The sequence below is a fragment of the Sinocyclocheilus anshuiensis genome, unplaced genomic scaffold, assembly GCF_001515605.1.
Source record: "Sinocyclocheilus anshuiensis isolate Anshui unplaced genomic scaffold, SAMN03320099.WGS_v1.1 scaffold658, whole genome shotgun sequence".
In the NCBI taxonomy this organism is placed as follows: Eukaryota; Metazoa; Chordata; class Actinopteri; order Cypriniformes; family Cyprinidae; genus Sinocyclocheilus; species Sinocyclocheilus anshuiensis.
The window spans coordinates 1129120-1145755 of record NW_015542402.1 but is presented as its reverse complement, the minus strand read 5'-3'; the positions used below and the strand labels follow the sequence as shown (position 1 = coordinate 1145755).

Genomic DNA, 16636 nt, shown 5'->3' with positions numbered 1-16636 from the left:
ATACATAATATATATACATGTGTACATAATATATATGTATAAGTTACATTTCAAGGCTTCGTTCACTTTTGACTGCAAAGCTACAAAGTTTGACCCAAAAATGAAGAGGCCCAGAGGGTTAAGATCTGTTCACTGAAAGGTTCTCTCTGGAACTAAATGACATTGCTGCGAAAACCCCGTTTTGGAGGCTTGATTTTTAAGGGTGTTCCATTTTTGTCCTTTAATGTGCCTCAGGTAGACATCTGTTCCTGTGCTCAAGAACATCAGAGGGGTTTTCTATTTTGATCTAGGTTGCTTCTGTCTGTACAGATTTATGTCAGTGGTCTCGGAGCAGTCGTTTCAGATTCAGATTGTGAAAACAGTGCGTGATGGAAAGAGCGATCTGTTGTTTTCACCAGACAGCACTAAACACTTCTTGTGGCTTTGACACAGACTTTTATGACCCTTAATGCCTCTCCGTTTCACACTTGTTCTGAGTTAATTCAATTTTCAGTGAGTATTTTGTTTCTGTGGGTTCATTTAGGTCTGTACATTTAATACATTACCTTAGTGTATATATATATATATATATATGTGTGTACATGAACCAACAATTAAAAACAGTGCAGATAGAATACAAGAATGTGTTTTCAGAGAGATTTACAAACTGAATGGATTGCTGTGGACTGCAGGCCAACAATTGGCTTACATTCAATATCATTGAAATAAAACAAACAATACATTGAGTTTTAAAGCCTTTTTGAAATATCTAATCAATTCTTTAACACAATAATGTAATTTCCTTGACCGTATCCTCTATTAGGATGTTGATATGCAACTTTAATCAACTCACAGCTTTAATTCATTAATAGCTTTTTTGTAATTGCATTGCATAGATCTTTTAGTGCTATCCCATGGCAGAATATATCTATCCTTGTGCTGCAAAAGACTACATATACACATCATAACTGGAGCGATAAGCCAGAATTTATATGCTTCAGTGAGTTTGTGGATGTGGTATCTTCATGAAATATGGAGTCATTTGGTTACCTAATCATGCAAAAAGATGAAAATTATTGATAAAAAGATGCTCGTACATCATGCTTGTACATTGAAAAGTGAAAGAACCTCAGGATCTTCAACAAAGTATGCTGGCAGCATTAAAAACTACTCAAATATACTGTTAATACTGTCATTTTTGGACATGGTACCATAATAATACCATGTTTTTTGCACATTGACTTGACTTTAACATGAGAACTTGGCCAATTTTAAACTGCATTTCCTTTTGAGAATCATGTAATGATTTGATATCATGCTAAAGTACCATGATATTACCACCTGACCATCATTGTAGCATACTAACCCCAAAAAAGAAAGACATGCAGGTTTGTAATTACATGAGGGTTAGTAAATGACAGAATTTTCATTTCTAGAGAACTGTCCCTTTAACTGCTGATGAAGCCCATGCCAAAACATCCATTTGCTTTTGGCTGAAAATCTGACAAATATTTGGAAGTGGAAGTGCATTTTAAGGCAATGCGCTTACAAAGCTTACAGAAACAGAGCAGTGCTGTATTTAACCCCTGGAGGGTGTCTGGAAAGCGCTGACTCCTGCAGACCTCACGTTTAGAGGAGGTGCTCTCCACAGCTCACTGGACAGTCGGGTTTTTACTCCCTGAGGAACGAGAGGTTCATTACCTCCATTGCCCCTTCTGCGGGAACCAAGAGCACTCAGACGCACAGAGCGCAGAAAAACACTCTGCATTCTCACACAGGAGAGAAAGTGACTTGAGACCTGCGCTTGTGCAACCAGAAGCCGATGTCTGTACATAAAACGGGGGAGAACAGTCACAATAATGTTCTGTTAAAAAAAGAGTTCACCCAAAAATAAAAATATTAGTTCACACTTTTTTCAATTCTCACTATTAACTAACTATTGACTACGACTTTTGCCTCAGTAAACTCCTAATTTGCTGTTTATTAATAGTAAGGTAGTTTTTAGTTTAGGTATGTGTGGATTAAGGGATCTAAAATATGATCATGCAGAATAAGACATTAATATGTGCTTTATAAGTACTAATAAACAGCTAGTAATATGCATGATAATGAGCAACTAGTTAATAGTGAGAATTGGTCTACTCCCTGAGGAACGAGAGGTTCATTGCCTCCATTGCCCCTTCTGCGGGAACCAAGAGCACTCAGACGCACAGAGAGCGCAGAAAAACACTCTGCATTCTCACACAGGAGAGAAAGTGATTTGAGACCTGCGCTTGTGCAACCAGAAGCCGATGTCTGTAAATAAACCGGGGGAGAACAGTCACAATAATGTTCTGTTAAAAAAAGAGTTCACCCAAAAATAAAAATATTAGTTCACACTTTTTTCAATTCTCACTATTAACTAACTATTGACTACGACTTTTGCCTCAGTAAACTCCTAATTTGCTGTTTATTAATAGTAAGGTAGTTTTTAGTTTAGGTATGTGTGGATTAAGGGATCTAAAATATGATCATGCAGAATAAGACATTAATATGTGCTTTATAAGTACTAATAAACAGCTAGTAATATGCATGATAATGAGCAACTAGTTAATAGTGAGAATTGGTCCCTAAACTAAAGTTTTATTATTAATATTAATTAGTTATTTTCAGCACTGAGAACATTTTTGCAGTGTACTGTACAAAATATTGTGGAACTGCAATATAAACCCATTTATCACCCCAATGTTTCACAATATAGAAAGAGTTTATGAAACAACATAAAATGCTAATGAACTGCTGATGATACACAAGCACTAACAGGCACACAATTTAATAAACATTTCATAAACATTTACGATGCATTTGTAAAGTAATCAAAATTTGAAAATGTGTAAATTATTTTTTCCCCCATCAATCTACATTTTGTGACCAAAATATATGCTAAATATATCTTTCAAACTGTGAAACACCAGACACGAGCAGAACGATGCGACTCGACTAAAGTCAATAGAATTCATTATAATTAGTGATTCTGTCCAGTTTAAACAGCTTCTAGCTGTTGTGGCGGGAAGCAACGCGTCGTCAATATTGCGTCCGGTGTAGACGTCTTGTAATCCTCGCAGGCCTCTCTATCATTTTGTTACTGGCGTAATCCTGTGTTTGCATCTCTCTCATATTTACTTGCCTCCTACTACATGCATGAATTGCAATGATGAAGAAGTAGGCATTGATCTTCTTCTGCAGAGGCGGGCTTTCATCACGCTATGACATCATACCAAAACATGAAACGAACCGTCAGTGTTAGGCATTAAAAGTAACGTGAGCTACGTAATCAGATTACTTTTTTCAAGTAACTAGTAAAGTAAGGCATTACTTTTTAATTTACAAGAACATATCTAAGTCACTTTTTCAAATAAGTAACGCCAGTTTCTTTGTTTTTCCAGCTCTCCTGTCCCCATGTTGAGAGAAATCAGGAGTAAGTGCAGATTCAGTATTCTTCCAAATGAATAAAAACAGTCAAATTCAAACTCAGAATATGACAAAACCTGCAATAATCAAATATGTTAAATAATACAATATCCTTTATGTATTTAATCCCATTTTATCAATTTTATTTTATTTTTTTTGCTGAAGAGTGTTGAACTTTCTTCTCCTGCGTCCTATTCTTCATGTAATACTGAATGGCGGCACAGCTGAAAGGTTTGTTTGAGCTGCGCCCTCTACTGTACAGACGGGAATTTACATTACCTTCAGTCTGGTGTGTAAGGGCTTTTACATTTGCCAAAAATAGAACTTTTTATATTAACTCTTTCCCCGCCAGCGTTTTTGAAAAAAGTTGCCAGCCACCACCAGCATTTTTGATGATTTTCACTAAAATTTCATGGCCTCCAGAATATTTTGTTTTATGAATATCTTAACATGCAATGCATCAAAAATAAAGAACAGAGCCTCTACTTTTAAACAAAAAAAAAATCTGTTTTATTCTAGCTTCAAGCATTCTTTTTTTTATTAACAAACACTTGAATGTAGGTAGGTTTTATAAAAAATTTAAAATCAACATTTTGAGCAAAAAGCAGAGAAAATCATTCATCAAACAAAAAGATGCAGCAGATCGCTTCCATCAACACCCCCAAAGCTTCACAGTCCTTTGCTACTTCCTGGATCGACATTTCACTCTGTAACATTATATGTTGTTTATTGTTGATGATCGCATTGTTTTTTATATGCATATGCATACATACGAGATCGCTTGTTTCTGCGTCTTCCTTGCCTGTGTTTTTGATCGGCACATTCTAGACTCATTCAGGAGATGCGTAATAGCGCCCTGAACGTATAACAGCGAGAACGCGGAAAAATCCGTGTTTGGCGAGAAAAGAGTTAAAAGCAAACAAGCAAACCCAGCCCAGATGAAAAAAAGTAGCGCAAAAGTAACGTAACACATTACTTTCCATAAAAAGTAACACAATTAGTTTTGTAAGGGAGTAATGCAATATTGTAACGCATTACTATTAAAAGTAACTTTCCCCGACACTTTGAACTATTTTGACAGCTTGGTCTCAATGAAAGCTGTTTTGGACTATCAGAACATTTTAAGTTTGGAAACTTACAGGATGTTTTTGCGCTACAATGACCTCTTAAAGTATGTCAAAATAACTTGACTTGATTTCTTAATTCATGTCCCCTTTAAAAACAAAAGACTGCAGCGGAATAGCTATGAATACAAATGAGACTGTTCTGTTCTGCTCTGCAGGAAACTCTTTCATCTTCTCTTTATCACCGATGTCCATTGTCGGTGTGTAAACAATGCAGCTGCTGCATGAAGGTGTTTTACATTCATATCAGCACTGCACACATCCACAGCATCTACTCTGTCTGTGCTTTAGGGACACATATGCATACGCTTAGAGAAACTGAACCCTGCATACCCCCTTCCTTCTGCGTGTCGCATCTGCTCCGGTTCCCTCGTGCCCTGCGACGATGACAGATCTTCATCAAGGTGAACGGCTGACTTTGGCCTCCTCACTCCAGACTCACTGTTATTTCCTCAGCTGCTCGCTACACTCAGTGTCATCTCATTACCAGGAATGAGAAGAGAAACTGCCCCACAAATCAAACCTAACTTTTTTATTAGGCCAGAAAGGAAGGAATAGATTTTGGAAGGTGCTGTTTCAACCTTTATACTGTGAGACAAAGCTGCTGTTTTGGACTGAATGTATCGTAATAGAATGGAGGAGCACTGTTTGTAATGCGATGCCAAATTAGCCACCACAGTTTTTCAACATATGAATCAAAGTTGTGTCCAAGATGCAGAAATTTAAACATCTTTTTAAAAACTAATTTAAAGTTTTTTCTCTCATTAAGTGGTCAATTTTGAGATTTTGGGCTATTTTGCATCCATAACATGTCTTCTTTCAGACTAGTGGGAGAAAAAAAGCATCCAAAATACACATTTAAGTGTTTATTTTATTAGCGTCTGTAGACTTCAATTACAATTATGAGGTTTTTTTTCTCATTGCCTGAGCCAAAAATCTTAGGAGATTTCAGTAGTACTTTCATACACCAAACTTTCCAGTTTTATTGCTGTCTATATTCTAAAGGTTTTTACAGAGGGGTTTGTTAAGAGTTAAATTTTAACAATTAATTAGTTAAATTCATTTCGGGCTACCAAAACCTTAAGAGTGCCTGCGAGAAGGGCTACCAGGGATTTTGAAATTTTGCGAGCACGGATAAGGTCGCTTTCCTGTCACGTTTTTACACATGCTCACTTCAATAAGCCGAAAGTCAAGTCAAGTCAAGTCACCACTATTTATATAGCGCTTTTTACCATGCAAATTGTGTCAAGGCAGCTTTACAGTATTAAATGGGAAATAGTGTGTCAAAATAGTGTGTCTTTCTCCTCTGGCCAGACAAACCCAGTTTAAATCTAGGCTGCAGCAGAGTCAGATTGTGCAGAGGACTCATCTGGTTCCCGTGGTCTTGTCCCAATGGCCGTCTAGGAGACAAGGTTTTCAACAAAAGAACACAGGTTCAGGTGTTTACATGCTGGGCAGAATCAGGGTAATGGGTACAAACCTAGACGTGTCGATCAGTTTTTTCTTAAGCCATTTAACTCCTTACGCCATTAAAGGAAAATGGTTTAACACATTTACATGACCACACACGTGTTGACGACTTAAGCACAATGCGTTTAAGAATGTGCATGTAAACACACTTAATAATTGCCTGAGTTCTCGTTCATTGTTTGTTATCATGGTTTCTGATAGAGTTACACACCTACTCCCTGATACGTTGATTATTCCCTGTGTGTGTTTAAGCCCTCAGTTCTTTCTGTTCTTGGTTTGGTGTTGTCATTAATGTTAAACTCTTAGTTATCTCTTGTGTATTCTCTTCATGTATTAAAGACTTTAATTCTAGCGTCTTGGATTATACCTCACAGTGGTGTGACACTGACCCAGTGACAATGCATTTCATTGAAAAAAAAAATAATAATAATTTACCTAAATGCTTATTCTAACATGCTATATCGTGTCAAGGCTTAAAAAATGAGCCCCATTTGGTAGATGCTGCAACGACGCCATTATGTGGCCAAAATATTTAATTATATTATAATACACGCTTTACATGACATTGACTACTTGTTTTGTGTTTTGAGGCCTCTTAAAAGCGTGACAATGATGTATGCTTATGACTCAAGATAGATAAAAAGGGTTGGGACTGTGCACATTGTTCGGTGTTGTCAGTGCATCGTTTCCTGCGGCTCCAGAGTAATTAGTTACACAGCTGATGTGATTGCCTCAAAAAAGAAAATCTGATGAAAGCAAGATGGCATCATGTTTGTCACATACTTCCAGTCCTGCTCCAACTGAGCAGATGCCACTGAGATTAATGGGAATGCTAACGGATAGCTTTCTCCAGATATTAAAGACCTTGCAGGTATCAAGAGACATTGATTTCATGATATAGTAGTATGTCCCATGCTTTCAGCAGCATGCACTTTCCCATCACCAGCAAAGAAATGCTTGCAAGTATGCAAATTGGGATGCAATTAGCATGAGACCATCGATCTCAGGAAAGTCTCTGTAAGCATCAGCGCAACCACTTTCATTTAACTAAAAAACTTTTTTTATTTGCTTAAATTTGTGTTTATATCTTGTAGCCTCATGTTAAATACAGTAGTGTACACTATATGGTTTTATTGAGCATTCATCTCTTCTTTGTAGGTCATGCTCACCTGACAGATTTTAACATAGCTGCTATTGTGAAGGAAGACTTAAAAGCCACATCTATTGCAGGGACAAAACCATACATGGGTGAGAGCTTTCATACTTCTCTTTAACACTGAGAATCTTCTAGTTATGCTTTATTTGTGTGATTTAACACAGCTCCAGTCGAAGGTTCCTTATAATTTTTACCTTGTCATGAACTATTGTACAGCTATGTTAAATGACAGGTAAGACGTTTTCACAATTCAGGAAACAGAAACAGAAGCCATTCAACATTATTAGACGTCAGTGAACCATCAGAATGATTTTGAAAATCATATTTCAAGGAAAAAAGAATTGTAATTGCATTTTGTATTTACCGGTAAAGTCGTTCCGGTAATTTTACAGCAATTTACTGGTATTACTGTGTGCGGTTGTGTAAATTTAATTCATGTCATTGACTCATTACATTGAATTTAACTGAATAAGATCATAAATTTAGCTAGATGATAATGCTATCATTTACTGACTGAAAATAAGGAGTTTACAGCAGTACGGTACCAGGCTTCAGTTACAAAAAAGACCAGAGAGTAGCATTGAATTAGCATAGTTTTTAGCAATGCTGATGGTTTTAAACAAGTGGCCTGTACAAATAACAGTACTGATACATAGCAGCATTGATATCATTTGTTGAAATGGTATACTTGTTGTTGGAGTAATAATGATGAAATCATATGATGTGCTGTTGTCTTGTCTGTTGTTGCAGCCCCAGAACTGTTCCAGGCGTTTGAGGGAACACACCCGGGTTACTCTTTCGCAGTGGATTGGTGGTCTTTAGGGATTACTGCATATGAGCTTCTCCGTGGACAGGTAAGGCTCTCTCTCGCAACCATCTGATCTGAGGTCAGAATTAGCACAAGAACAAGAAATAGATGTTTCATTGACTGTTGGTTTGACCTCCGTAGAGGCCGTATATCATGCGCACCAACACACCAGCCAATGAGATCCTGCAGACTTTCCACAAAGTGCACCCCTGTTACCCCGTGGCCTGGTCTACAGGGATCAAATCACTCTTACCAAAGGTAGCATTAATCACACGAACAGCACTGTAGTCATACTTTCACTGGATAATTACAGTCACGTTTAGGATCAGTCACGATCTCGTACCGTATGAAACATGAAGCATGTTTGCTTCTGTTGTCAGCTGCTGTGTGTAGACGCTCAGAAGAGGATTTCCAGTCTCTCGGAGCTCCAGGACTTGGAATACCTCTCTGATGTCAATTGGGATGCTGTGCTCAGCAAACAAATCCCACCTGGCTTTCTCCCTAATGTAAGTTTACAACACACACACACACACTCTCTCTCACACACACACTCACACTCTCTCACACACACACACACTCTCTCTCTCTCACACACACACACACTCTGTCTCACACACACACACACACTCTCTCTCACACACACACTCACACTCTCTCACACACACACACACTCTCTCTCTCTCACACACACACACACTCTGTCTCACACACACTCTCTCTCACACACACACTCTGTCACACACACACTCTCTCTCTCTCTCACACACACACACACACACACTCACACTCTCTCACACACACACACACACTCTCTCTCTCTCTCTCACACACACACACACACAGCAAATAAAGAGACATGCACATGCAGACATTCCAGAAAAATTAATGATTTGAACCACTTTAAAGGGACAGTTCACCCAAAAATGAAATTTCAGTCATCATTTCCGCACCCCCAAGTTCACTGATAAAACTGATTTTGAAGTAAATACTACGGAAAAACAAATGTAATTTCTACATTAAAATATTTATTTACTTGGAATTGTTTGTTATGTTTACAAGGATTCTTTAAGTAAATATCAAAGTTATGATCCCGTTGTTCCCATCATGCACTGGAGCATGAATAATTAATAAGGTTACATTTTTCACTGTTTTCGGGTTGTATTTACACTGTTTTGTGGTTGCTTGTGTTGTTAGGTTTAGTAACTTGCTGTTTTGTGACATCTGGAGTTCATTTTCTACACAAAATGCATACTCAAACACTATCCACTGATTGTTATCGTCATTGTGTATTGTGTACCAACTATATTGAGGTCTCTGTGTTCATTTGGGTAATAACTATTTTGAGTAGACATTATCTTAAAAAGGATAACAAGATGTTTACTTGCTTACTTACATGTTTGTAAGTGAACCACATGCTTTAATAGCATGGTTGTTTTTTTTCAGTGCTACATTGTTAGAGTAAAGTTAATAAACTGTGACTGAGTTAAATGTACTTGAGTATTGCAGAGTAAACTTAAAATAATCAAGTAGAAATTACTCTTCAAACTGTAACTGGCCACATTAAATTTACTAAATTAAAATTGTACTTAACTTATAATTCCATACTTACATTTTACATAAAAAATGTGTGCAAAAACTTGCAAAAGAAAAATTAAGTAAATTGTTTTTTTCAGTGTTGTTCCAAACCTGCACGAGTTTCTTTCTTCTGCTGAACACAAAAGAAGATGTTTTGAAGAATGTTGGTAACCAAACAGTTGCGGGTAGCCATTGACTTCCATAGTATTTGGGAAAAAATGATGGAAGTCACTGACTGCCAGCGACTGTTTGGTTCTTAACATTCTTCAAAATATCTTTCTTTGTGTTCAGAATTTTCATTTTTGGGTGAATTGTCCCTTTAAAAGCAAAGAATCTCTTAACAGGACTCGTAGAAACTGATCATTGTTATGTTCTAAATAAGGAATAAAGAAATAAAGTATTGTGATTCTTTAGTAGAACACTCTTCCATTCAGAGGTGATCATGCTATGCTGTATATCAAAATTAAATGTTAAAAACTGTTATAATTTAGACTTTATAAAGACATTTTGAATGCAATCTTTGTATTGTTTGATTTTAATATATATGTATCTTGTATATATTCATTTAATTAATAAAACTGAGATTCTATGCTGTTCATGTTAACTTAGAATAACAGATCATACAAATTTACAGTATAATAACAGCAGCAATAACTCTTTATAAAAATATCAAAAAGTCAGGGGTTCATGATAATGAAGACATTTATAAAACCATAAATATTGATGGTTTTCACCATGTTCTGCTTACAGAACCAGAACATGTTTGCAGATGCGGCTGGTTTAATTTACGTTACACTCGGCAAACCTCGTGCAGATTTATGATGATTGGTCTGGACTGGGAGGTTTTCATGCCGTGAATCTTGGGAGCGAAGTGTCCATCAGTTAAACGCGACAAAAACATACATTTTAGAAGCCTCTTGATGTGGTTATTTTTGAACATTTCTGTTTGCTTGTGGAAATTGTTCTCCATTCGGAGTGCCCATAAGCATTATTTATGCCGTTTGGAATGCACTGTAAAAAATGATGAATTCCAAAATTGTCTGAGAGATCTGAGGAAAGCTCTGGCACTATTATAGCCACCTGCTTGAAATCTGTGCATATCTAAGGTGATGACATGCAGACATTTTGAAGTGGGACTTCAGTGCCTTAACTCTTTTGATGGCTGCTGTATTGTATTTCGATAAGACAACACGTTTCAGGATTTTGAGTGTTTTCATATAAATACTTTTTAACTAAATAGTAATAGGAAGAGTGGCCTTGTGAAAAAGTACACCTAAACATACTGTTAGCATGCAAAAGAATAAATAATATACTTCAAACAAATATATGTATGTGTAAATGTAATGTTTTCTGGCACTTAACTGCATGTTATTTGTAATAAAATGAAAATGCATTGAAGTTAAAAATTATATAAAATGCAATTTTGCTGATCTTTAGAGTGCTTTTTCACTCACTTAAGTAGGACTGAATTATGTAATTTCATAATCATTTCTTTTGTCTTTGAAATATGATTACAGTGTACTGCTGAATGTACTGACAAGCATTTATGGTAAACTAAAATGTGCTTTAATGTCATTTCTATTTAAACTTGTGTTATGTTTTTAAATGTATTTGTAATTACACATTTGTAATGATAAAGCTGCAATTTAGTACATTTAAAATGTAATATCAAATAACACACTAAAGTGCTAATATGTCACTCAACACAAAAATAAGTGTACTTCTCTAAGCACAAGAGATTACAGAAACGTAATATTTAAAATGTACTTTAAAGTAAATAAAAAATACAAAGTGCACTTTTAAATGAAAGTGTACTGCCTTTATATACACAATTAAATATTACATTAATATTAATATTATATTATCTGCAAGTACAGTTTAAAAAAAAATACTTTTAAGATTTGCAGAACACTATAAGTGCTAATTTAGTAGAATTAATCATCCTTTTTCACAAGGGATTAACTACTGAAGTAGTACTTGCCAATAAATGTTCATTTGCTCATGGGTACATTGCACAGGATATAAATGAGTGTTTTTATGATGGCAGAGGCGGCGACTAAACTGCGACCCCACATTTGAGCTGGAGGAGATGATACTGGAATCCAAACCGCTGCATAAGAAAAAGAAGAGGCTGGCGAGGAAGACGAGGGAAAGCGGCTCTGATGGATCTCCTCAGGTAGCATCTCACTGTTATTACTTCAGAACGTAACAGTCACGCCACAGTCTTTGTAAAAAAAAAAACTTGTTAACACTGTCAGCCACATGGTTATGCAACAAGACATAAAACAATTGAAGTCCTGTTTATTACATTAACATGTTTCCCTTGAGTTCTTCTGCAATGGCTCTCTTGTGTTTGTCAGTATGAGTCATTTCTCTGAAGGATTTGTGCAATGAGAGCTAAGAATCGTTGACCGAAACATTCACTTTTTTTTTTTTTCTTTTTGCACAGTGACTTAATTACTCACTGATCTTTTGTTGTTTTAAAGACAGTTTTATTTCGTTTTTTCATGATGATACATGATACACACTCTGAAACTGTGGTGGTAAAAATTAAACAGACAACTATGCAAGATTTACAATACAAAACATGATGAAAGAAGTGCACTTAATTGTTTTTAATATGCACTTGTAGTTTACCACAAATCTCAAAAGTATATTTTAAAAAAACTGTACTTGTTGCAGATAATATGAATGAAATAAAGGCCACTTACGTGTACTTAGAGAGACACTTTCATGACTCTCTTAATGCACTTTTAAAAAGTGCATTTTAAAGTAATGTCAAATTAAAAGCTTTACTTTAAAGTACTTTTAAATTATGAGGTTTTAATCTTTTGTTGTACTTTAAAATACACTTATTTTGATGTGTTGACTAACATATTAAAGCAGACGTAAAGTACTTAATTACAATTTTCACTGTAGAGTATAATTAAATATTGCATTTAAAGTTAATATATTTTAAATTTACTAAATTAACATCATTACAAATCTTGTAATTACAAATATATTTAAATACATGACAATAGAAATAGAAATTGCATTAATGTATATTTTAAATGACCATAAATCCTCATCTGTACATTCAGCATTACACTTACAATAGAAATAATTATGAGGCAGCAAATAAAGATGTATTTAAGTGGGTAATACAAAACATGATGAAAGAAGTGCACTTAATTGTTTTTAATATGCACTTGTAGTTTACCACAAATCTCAAAAGTATATTTTAAAAAAACTGTACTTGTTGCAGATAATATGAATGAAATAAAGGCCACTTACGTGTACTTAGAGAGACACTTTCATGACTCTCTTAATGCACTTTTAAAAAGTGCATTTTAAAGTAGTCAAATTAAAAGCTTTACTTTAAAGTACTTTTAAATTATGAGGTTTTAATCTTTTGTTGTACTTTAAAATACACTTATTTTGATGTGTTGACTAACATATTAAAGCAGACGTAAAGTACTTAATTACAATTTTCACTGTAGAGTATAATTAAATATTGCATTTAAAGTTAATATATTTTAAATTTACTAAATTAACATCATTACAAATCTTGTAGTTACAAATATATTTCAATACATGACAATAGAAATAGAAATTGCATTAATGTATATTTTAAATTACCATAAATCCTCGTCTGTACATTCAGCATTACACTTACAATAGAAATAATTATGAGGCAGCAAATAAAGATGTACTTAAGTGGGTCAAAGTGTACTCTTAAAGGGACAGTTCACCCAAAAATGGAAATGGTCATTAATTATTCACTCTCATGTTGTTCCAAACCTGTATGAGTTTTTTTTTTTCTTCTGTTGAACACAGTTTCCAAACAGGTGACGGTAGCCATTGACTTGTAGTGTTTTCCCCCCATACTATAGGAAGAATACTATGAAAGTCAATGGCAACCGTCAACTGTTTGGTTACCAAAATTCTTCAAAATATCTAGTCGTTTTCCCCCCATACTATAGGAAGAATACTATGAAAGTCAATGGCAACCGTCAACTGTTTGGTTACCAAAATTCTTCAAAATATCTAGTCAAGTCAAGTCACCTTTATTTATATAGCGCTTTATACAATACAGATTGTGTCAAAGCAGCTTCACAGTATTAAACAGGAAACTCACAAATAGCAATTTCTGACCAATAAAATATTTTAGAGCTTGACAAAACTAGAATAACTCTGATGAGAGCAGTCTCTGTACTATGATACGGTCTAAATCCTGACTGGAAATCCTCACGGATACCATACTAAGAAAGAACATAGTTGTGAGGAGACTAACTTTTCTTTGACAGAAATGGGAGATTTGAGATCGGTCTGTAATTAACTAATTCTCCAGGATCAAGTTGTTGTTGTTTTTTTTATGAGAGGATGAATTAATGATATTCAGAAGAGGATCTATGACTTCTGGAAGCACCTCTTTTAGTAGCTTAGATGGTATAGCATCTAACATACATGTGGTTGGTTTGGATTATTTAACAAGTTTATACAATTCTTCTTGTCCTATAGCAAAAAAACTCTTCAGAAAACTCAGGTTTGAAACAGAGTAAATGACGACAGTTTTCATTTTGGGGTGAATTGTCCCTTTAAGTTCAACTAACTGCATTTAATATAACACTTAACTATAACTCATTTTCATTTAATTGTAAATAATTAAATAGCAATTAAGTGTCAAAAAACATTACATTCAATTCACACTTAAGTAGGGTTGGGTATCGTTTGGGGTTGTTTCGATACTGGTGCCAAATCGATACTTTTAAAACCCGAACCGGTACTTATTAAAAAAAATAAAAAATACAAATTCCCCCGAAAATTATGGATTGGCCATTAGCACTATAAACACATGATGTCTGTTTCATTCATACTGGATGCCAGAGGGCGCCCTCGCACAGAAAATCCACATATCCAGTCACAGAAGTAGCGAACTCATGACCTCCAGGAAATCCCTTATATGGACAAAGGCATCGCTATTATAGCTGCAACTGAGTGAACAGAACATATAAACGTTTTGAATGATAAAACAAAGACAATAAACACTCGACTGCGACAATATTTTATCTGTGCTATTCAAGCCATCTCTGGTATTTTCATAATAATTAAGTATATTTATAATCCATTGCTAATCGATGTATTCTTTTTAAAGTAGCCTATGGAACATATTTTCTGCCTCATTCTGTGACAAGAAGCCACATCAGATCACAAAAGGAAGCATTTGACTGGTGTTGTGCAGTAAAAAGGTTATAATGTTCTCTTTTGTTGGACAACAGGTTTAGAAATGTGAATACAAGGGAAGTTTAGCTTTAGGCATTTTAATTTAAGCATGTTTAGCTTAGTTAACGGAAGGCTACCTGCTGCCATCAGAGCAAGTGTAATTACTGCATTCACGCGCTCCTCGGATGCTCTCATTTACCGATTTGTGCTTTTAAGTCGGAATGTGAAAACAACATGGACACTCTCGTTACTACAAAGATTTGTTGGATTTGTATTATTAGAGCTTTCAGACTTGAGTTCACATGCATTTTCTCAGTCGGGAATTTATTTTTCACGTGCGGTGCTGATGCTTCTTACGTTCGTTTCGGAGAAGCAGAGGACAAATATTTCAATTGATCGCTCAGGCATGGCACCGAAATGAGGCACTGAAATCTGCGTTCTGATTCGGTTCTAGTACATACCAGTTACATGTGTACCGGTGCCATATTGGTACCGGGTTTCGGTACCCAGCTCTACACTTAAGTATATTTTTTTAAAGTATAGTTTTTCTGTACTACATATACTGTTTTTAAACGTATGATAACGAGTATTTCACAGAATGAACGAAAGAAAGGATGTAGAAGCTGGAGTTGCGTTGTACGTGCACATTTTCTGAAGCAGTGGGGATCAATAATACAGTCCTGCCCTTTACAGTATCTGCTCCTGACTCTCTGTTTCTCTCAGACTTCCTCCCACTGACTCCATCTGTCCTGACTGCCTCTCAGTCCTTTCCTCCCACTGAAGTTTGTAATGTACGGAGAGATGAGCTCAATCCAATCACAGATAAATGCAGCGGAAAATTGAACTCATTGTGAGAACAAAATAAAGAGAAGCATCCCACAGTGACTGCCTCCCTTCCTAGAGTTCACTCGCCTCTGTTTCTTTAATCTGTGCTTCAATACTCATCAGCACTGATTATTAGGAACGTTACATATTTACAACTAGTGCTGGGGAAAGTTACTTTTAAAAGTAATGCATTACAATATTGCGTTACTCCCTAGAAAAGTAACTAATTGCATTACTTTTTATGGAAAATAATGCCTTATGTTACTTTTGATCTTTATGTTACTAGATCTCAGTGCTGCGTTTGACACTGTTGATCATAACATGGAAATGTAAATTCACGTCTGTACAGTAGAGGGCGCAGCTCAAACAAACCTTCAGCTGTGCTGCCATTCCGGATTACATGAAGAATAGGATGCAGAAGAAGAAAGTTCAACAATAAATAAAAGAAAAAAAACACAAATGTTATGTTTATCTAAAGTCATTTTTGCTTATTTGTATGGTTGAATTGGATCATCGAAGGTCAGCAGCAAAGATTAAATACATAAAGGATATTTGTGTTATTTAACATATGTAATTATGTTAAAAATTGGATGAATAATAAATTGGATGAATTAGATGTGCTGCTCTCAACCTTTCCTTAGGATGGTACTCCCCTAGTTATGCTTGGAGACTTCAACATCCACCTAGATAAACCTCAGGCTGCAGACTTCCACACTCTGCTTGCTTCTTTTGATCTCAAGCAAGTATTAACTACGGCTACTCACAAATCAGGATCTTACCAGCAAACATACACTCGTTCACATCCTTCTCTTCACTCTCTGAGGCAGAAGTCTCCAAACTCATCATCCTAACTCAATCATCCTACTACTTGTCCGCTTGATCCTATTCCATCTCATCTCCTTTAAGCCATTTTTCCTGCAGTTGTACCTGCACTCATTCACATCATTAACACATCCCTTTACACTGTTGTTTTTCCCTCAGCATTTAGACAGGCTCGTATAACCCCACTACTTAAGAAACCCACTCTTAACCCATCTCTTTAGA

The 16636-nt window shown here is 35.6% G+C and overlaps 1 protein-coding gene across 1 annotated transcript in view; it reads left to right on the top strand.

Moving 5' to 3' along the window:
• Positions 1-16636, top strand: part of LOC107692947 (serine/threonine-protein kinase 32B-like) — a 59430-nt gene that overhangs the window by 34684 nt on the left and 8110 nt on the right. Inside the window, exons 7-11 of the mRNA XM_016492156.1 lie at positions 7182-7271; positions 7930-8033; positions 8129-8245; positions 8368-8493; positions 11610-11738. Coding sequence (XP_016347642.1) covers positions 7182-7271; positions 7930-8033; positions 8129-8245; positions 8368-8493; positions 11610-11738 — 566 coding nt within the window. The remainder of the gene's footprint in view (positions 1-7181; positions 7272-7929; positions 8034-8128; positions 8246-8367; positions 8494-11609; positions 11739-16636) is intronic.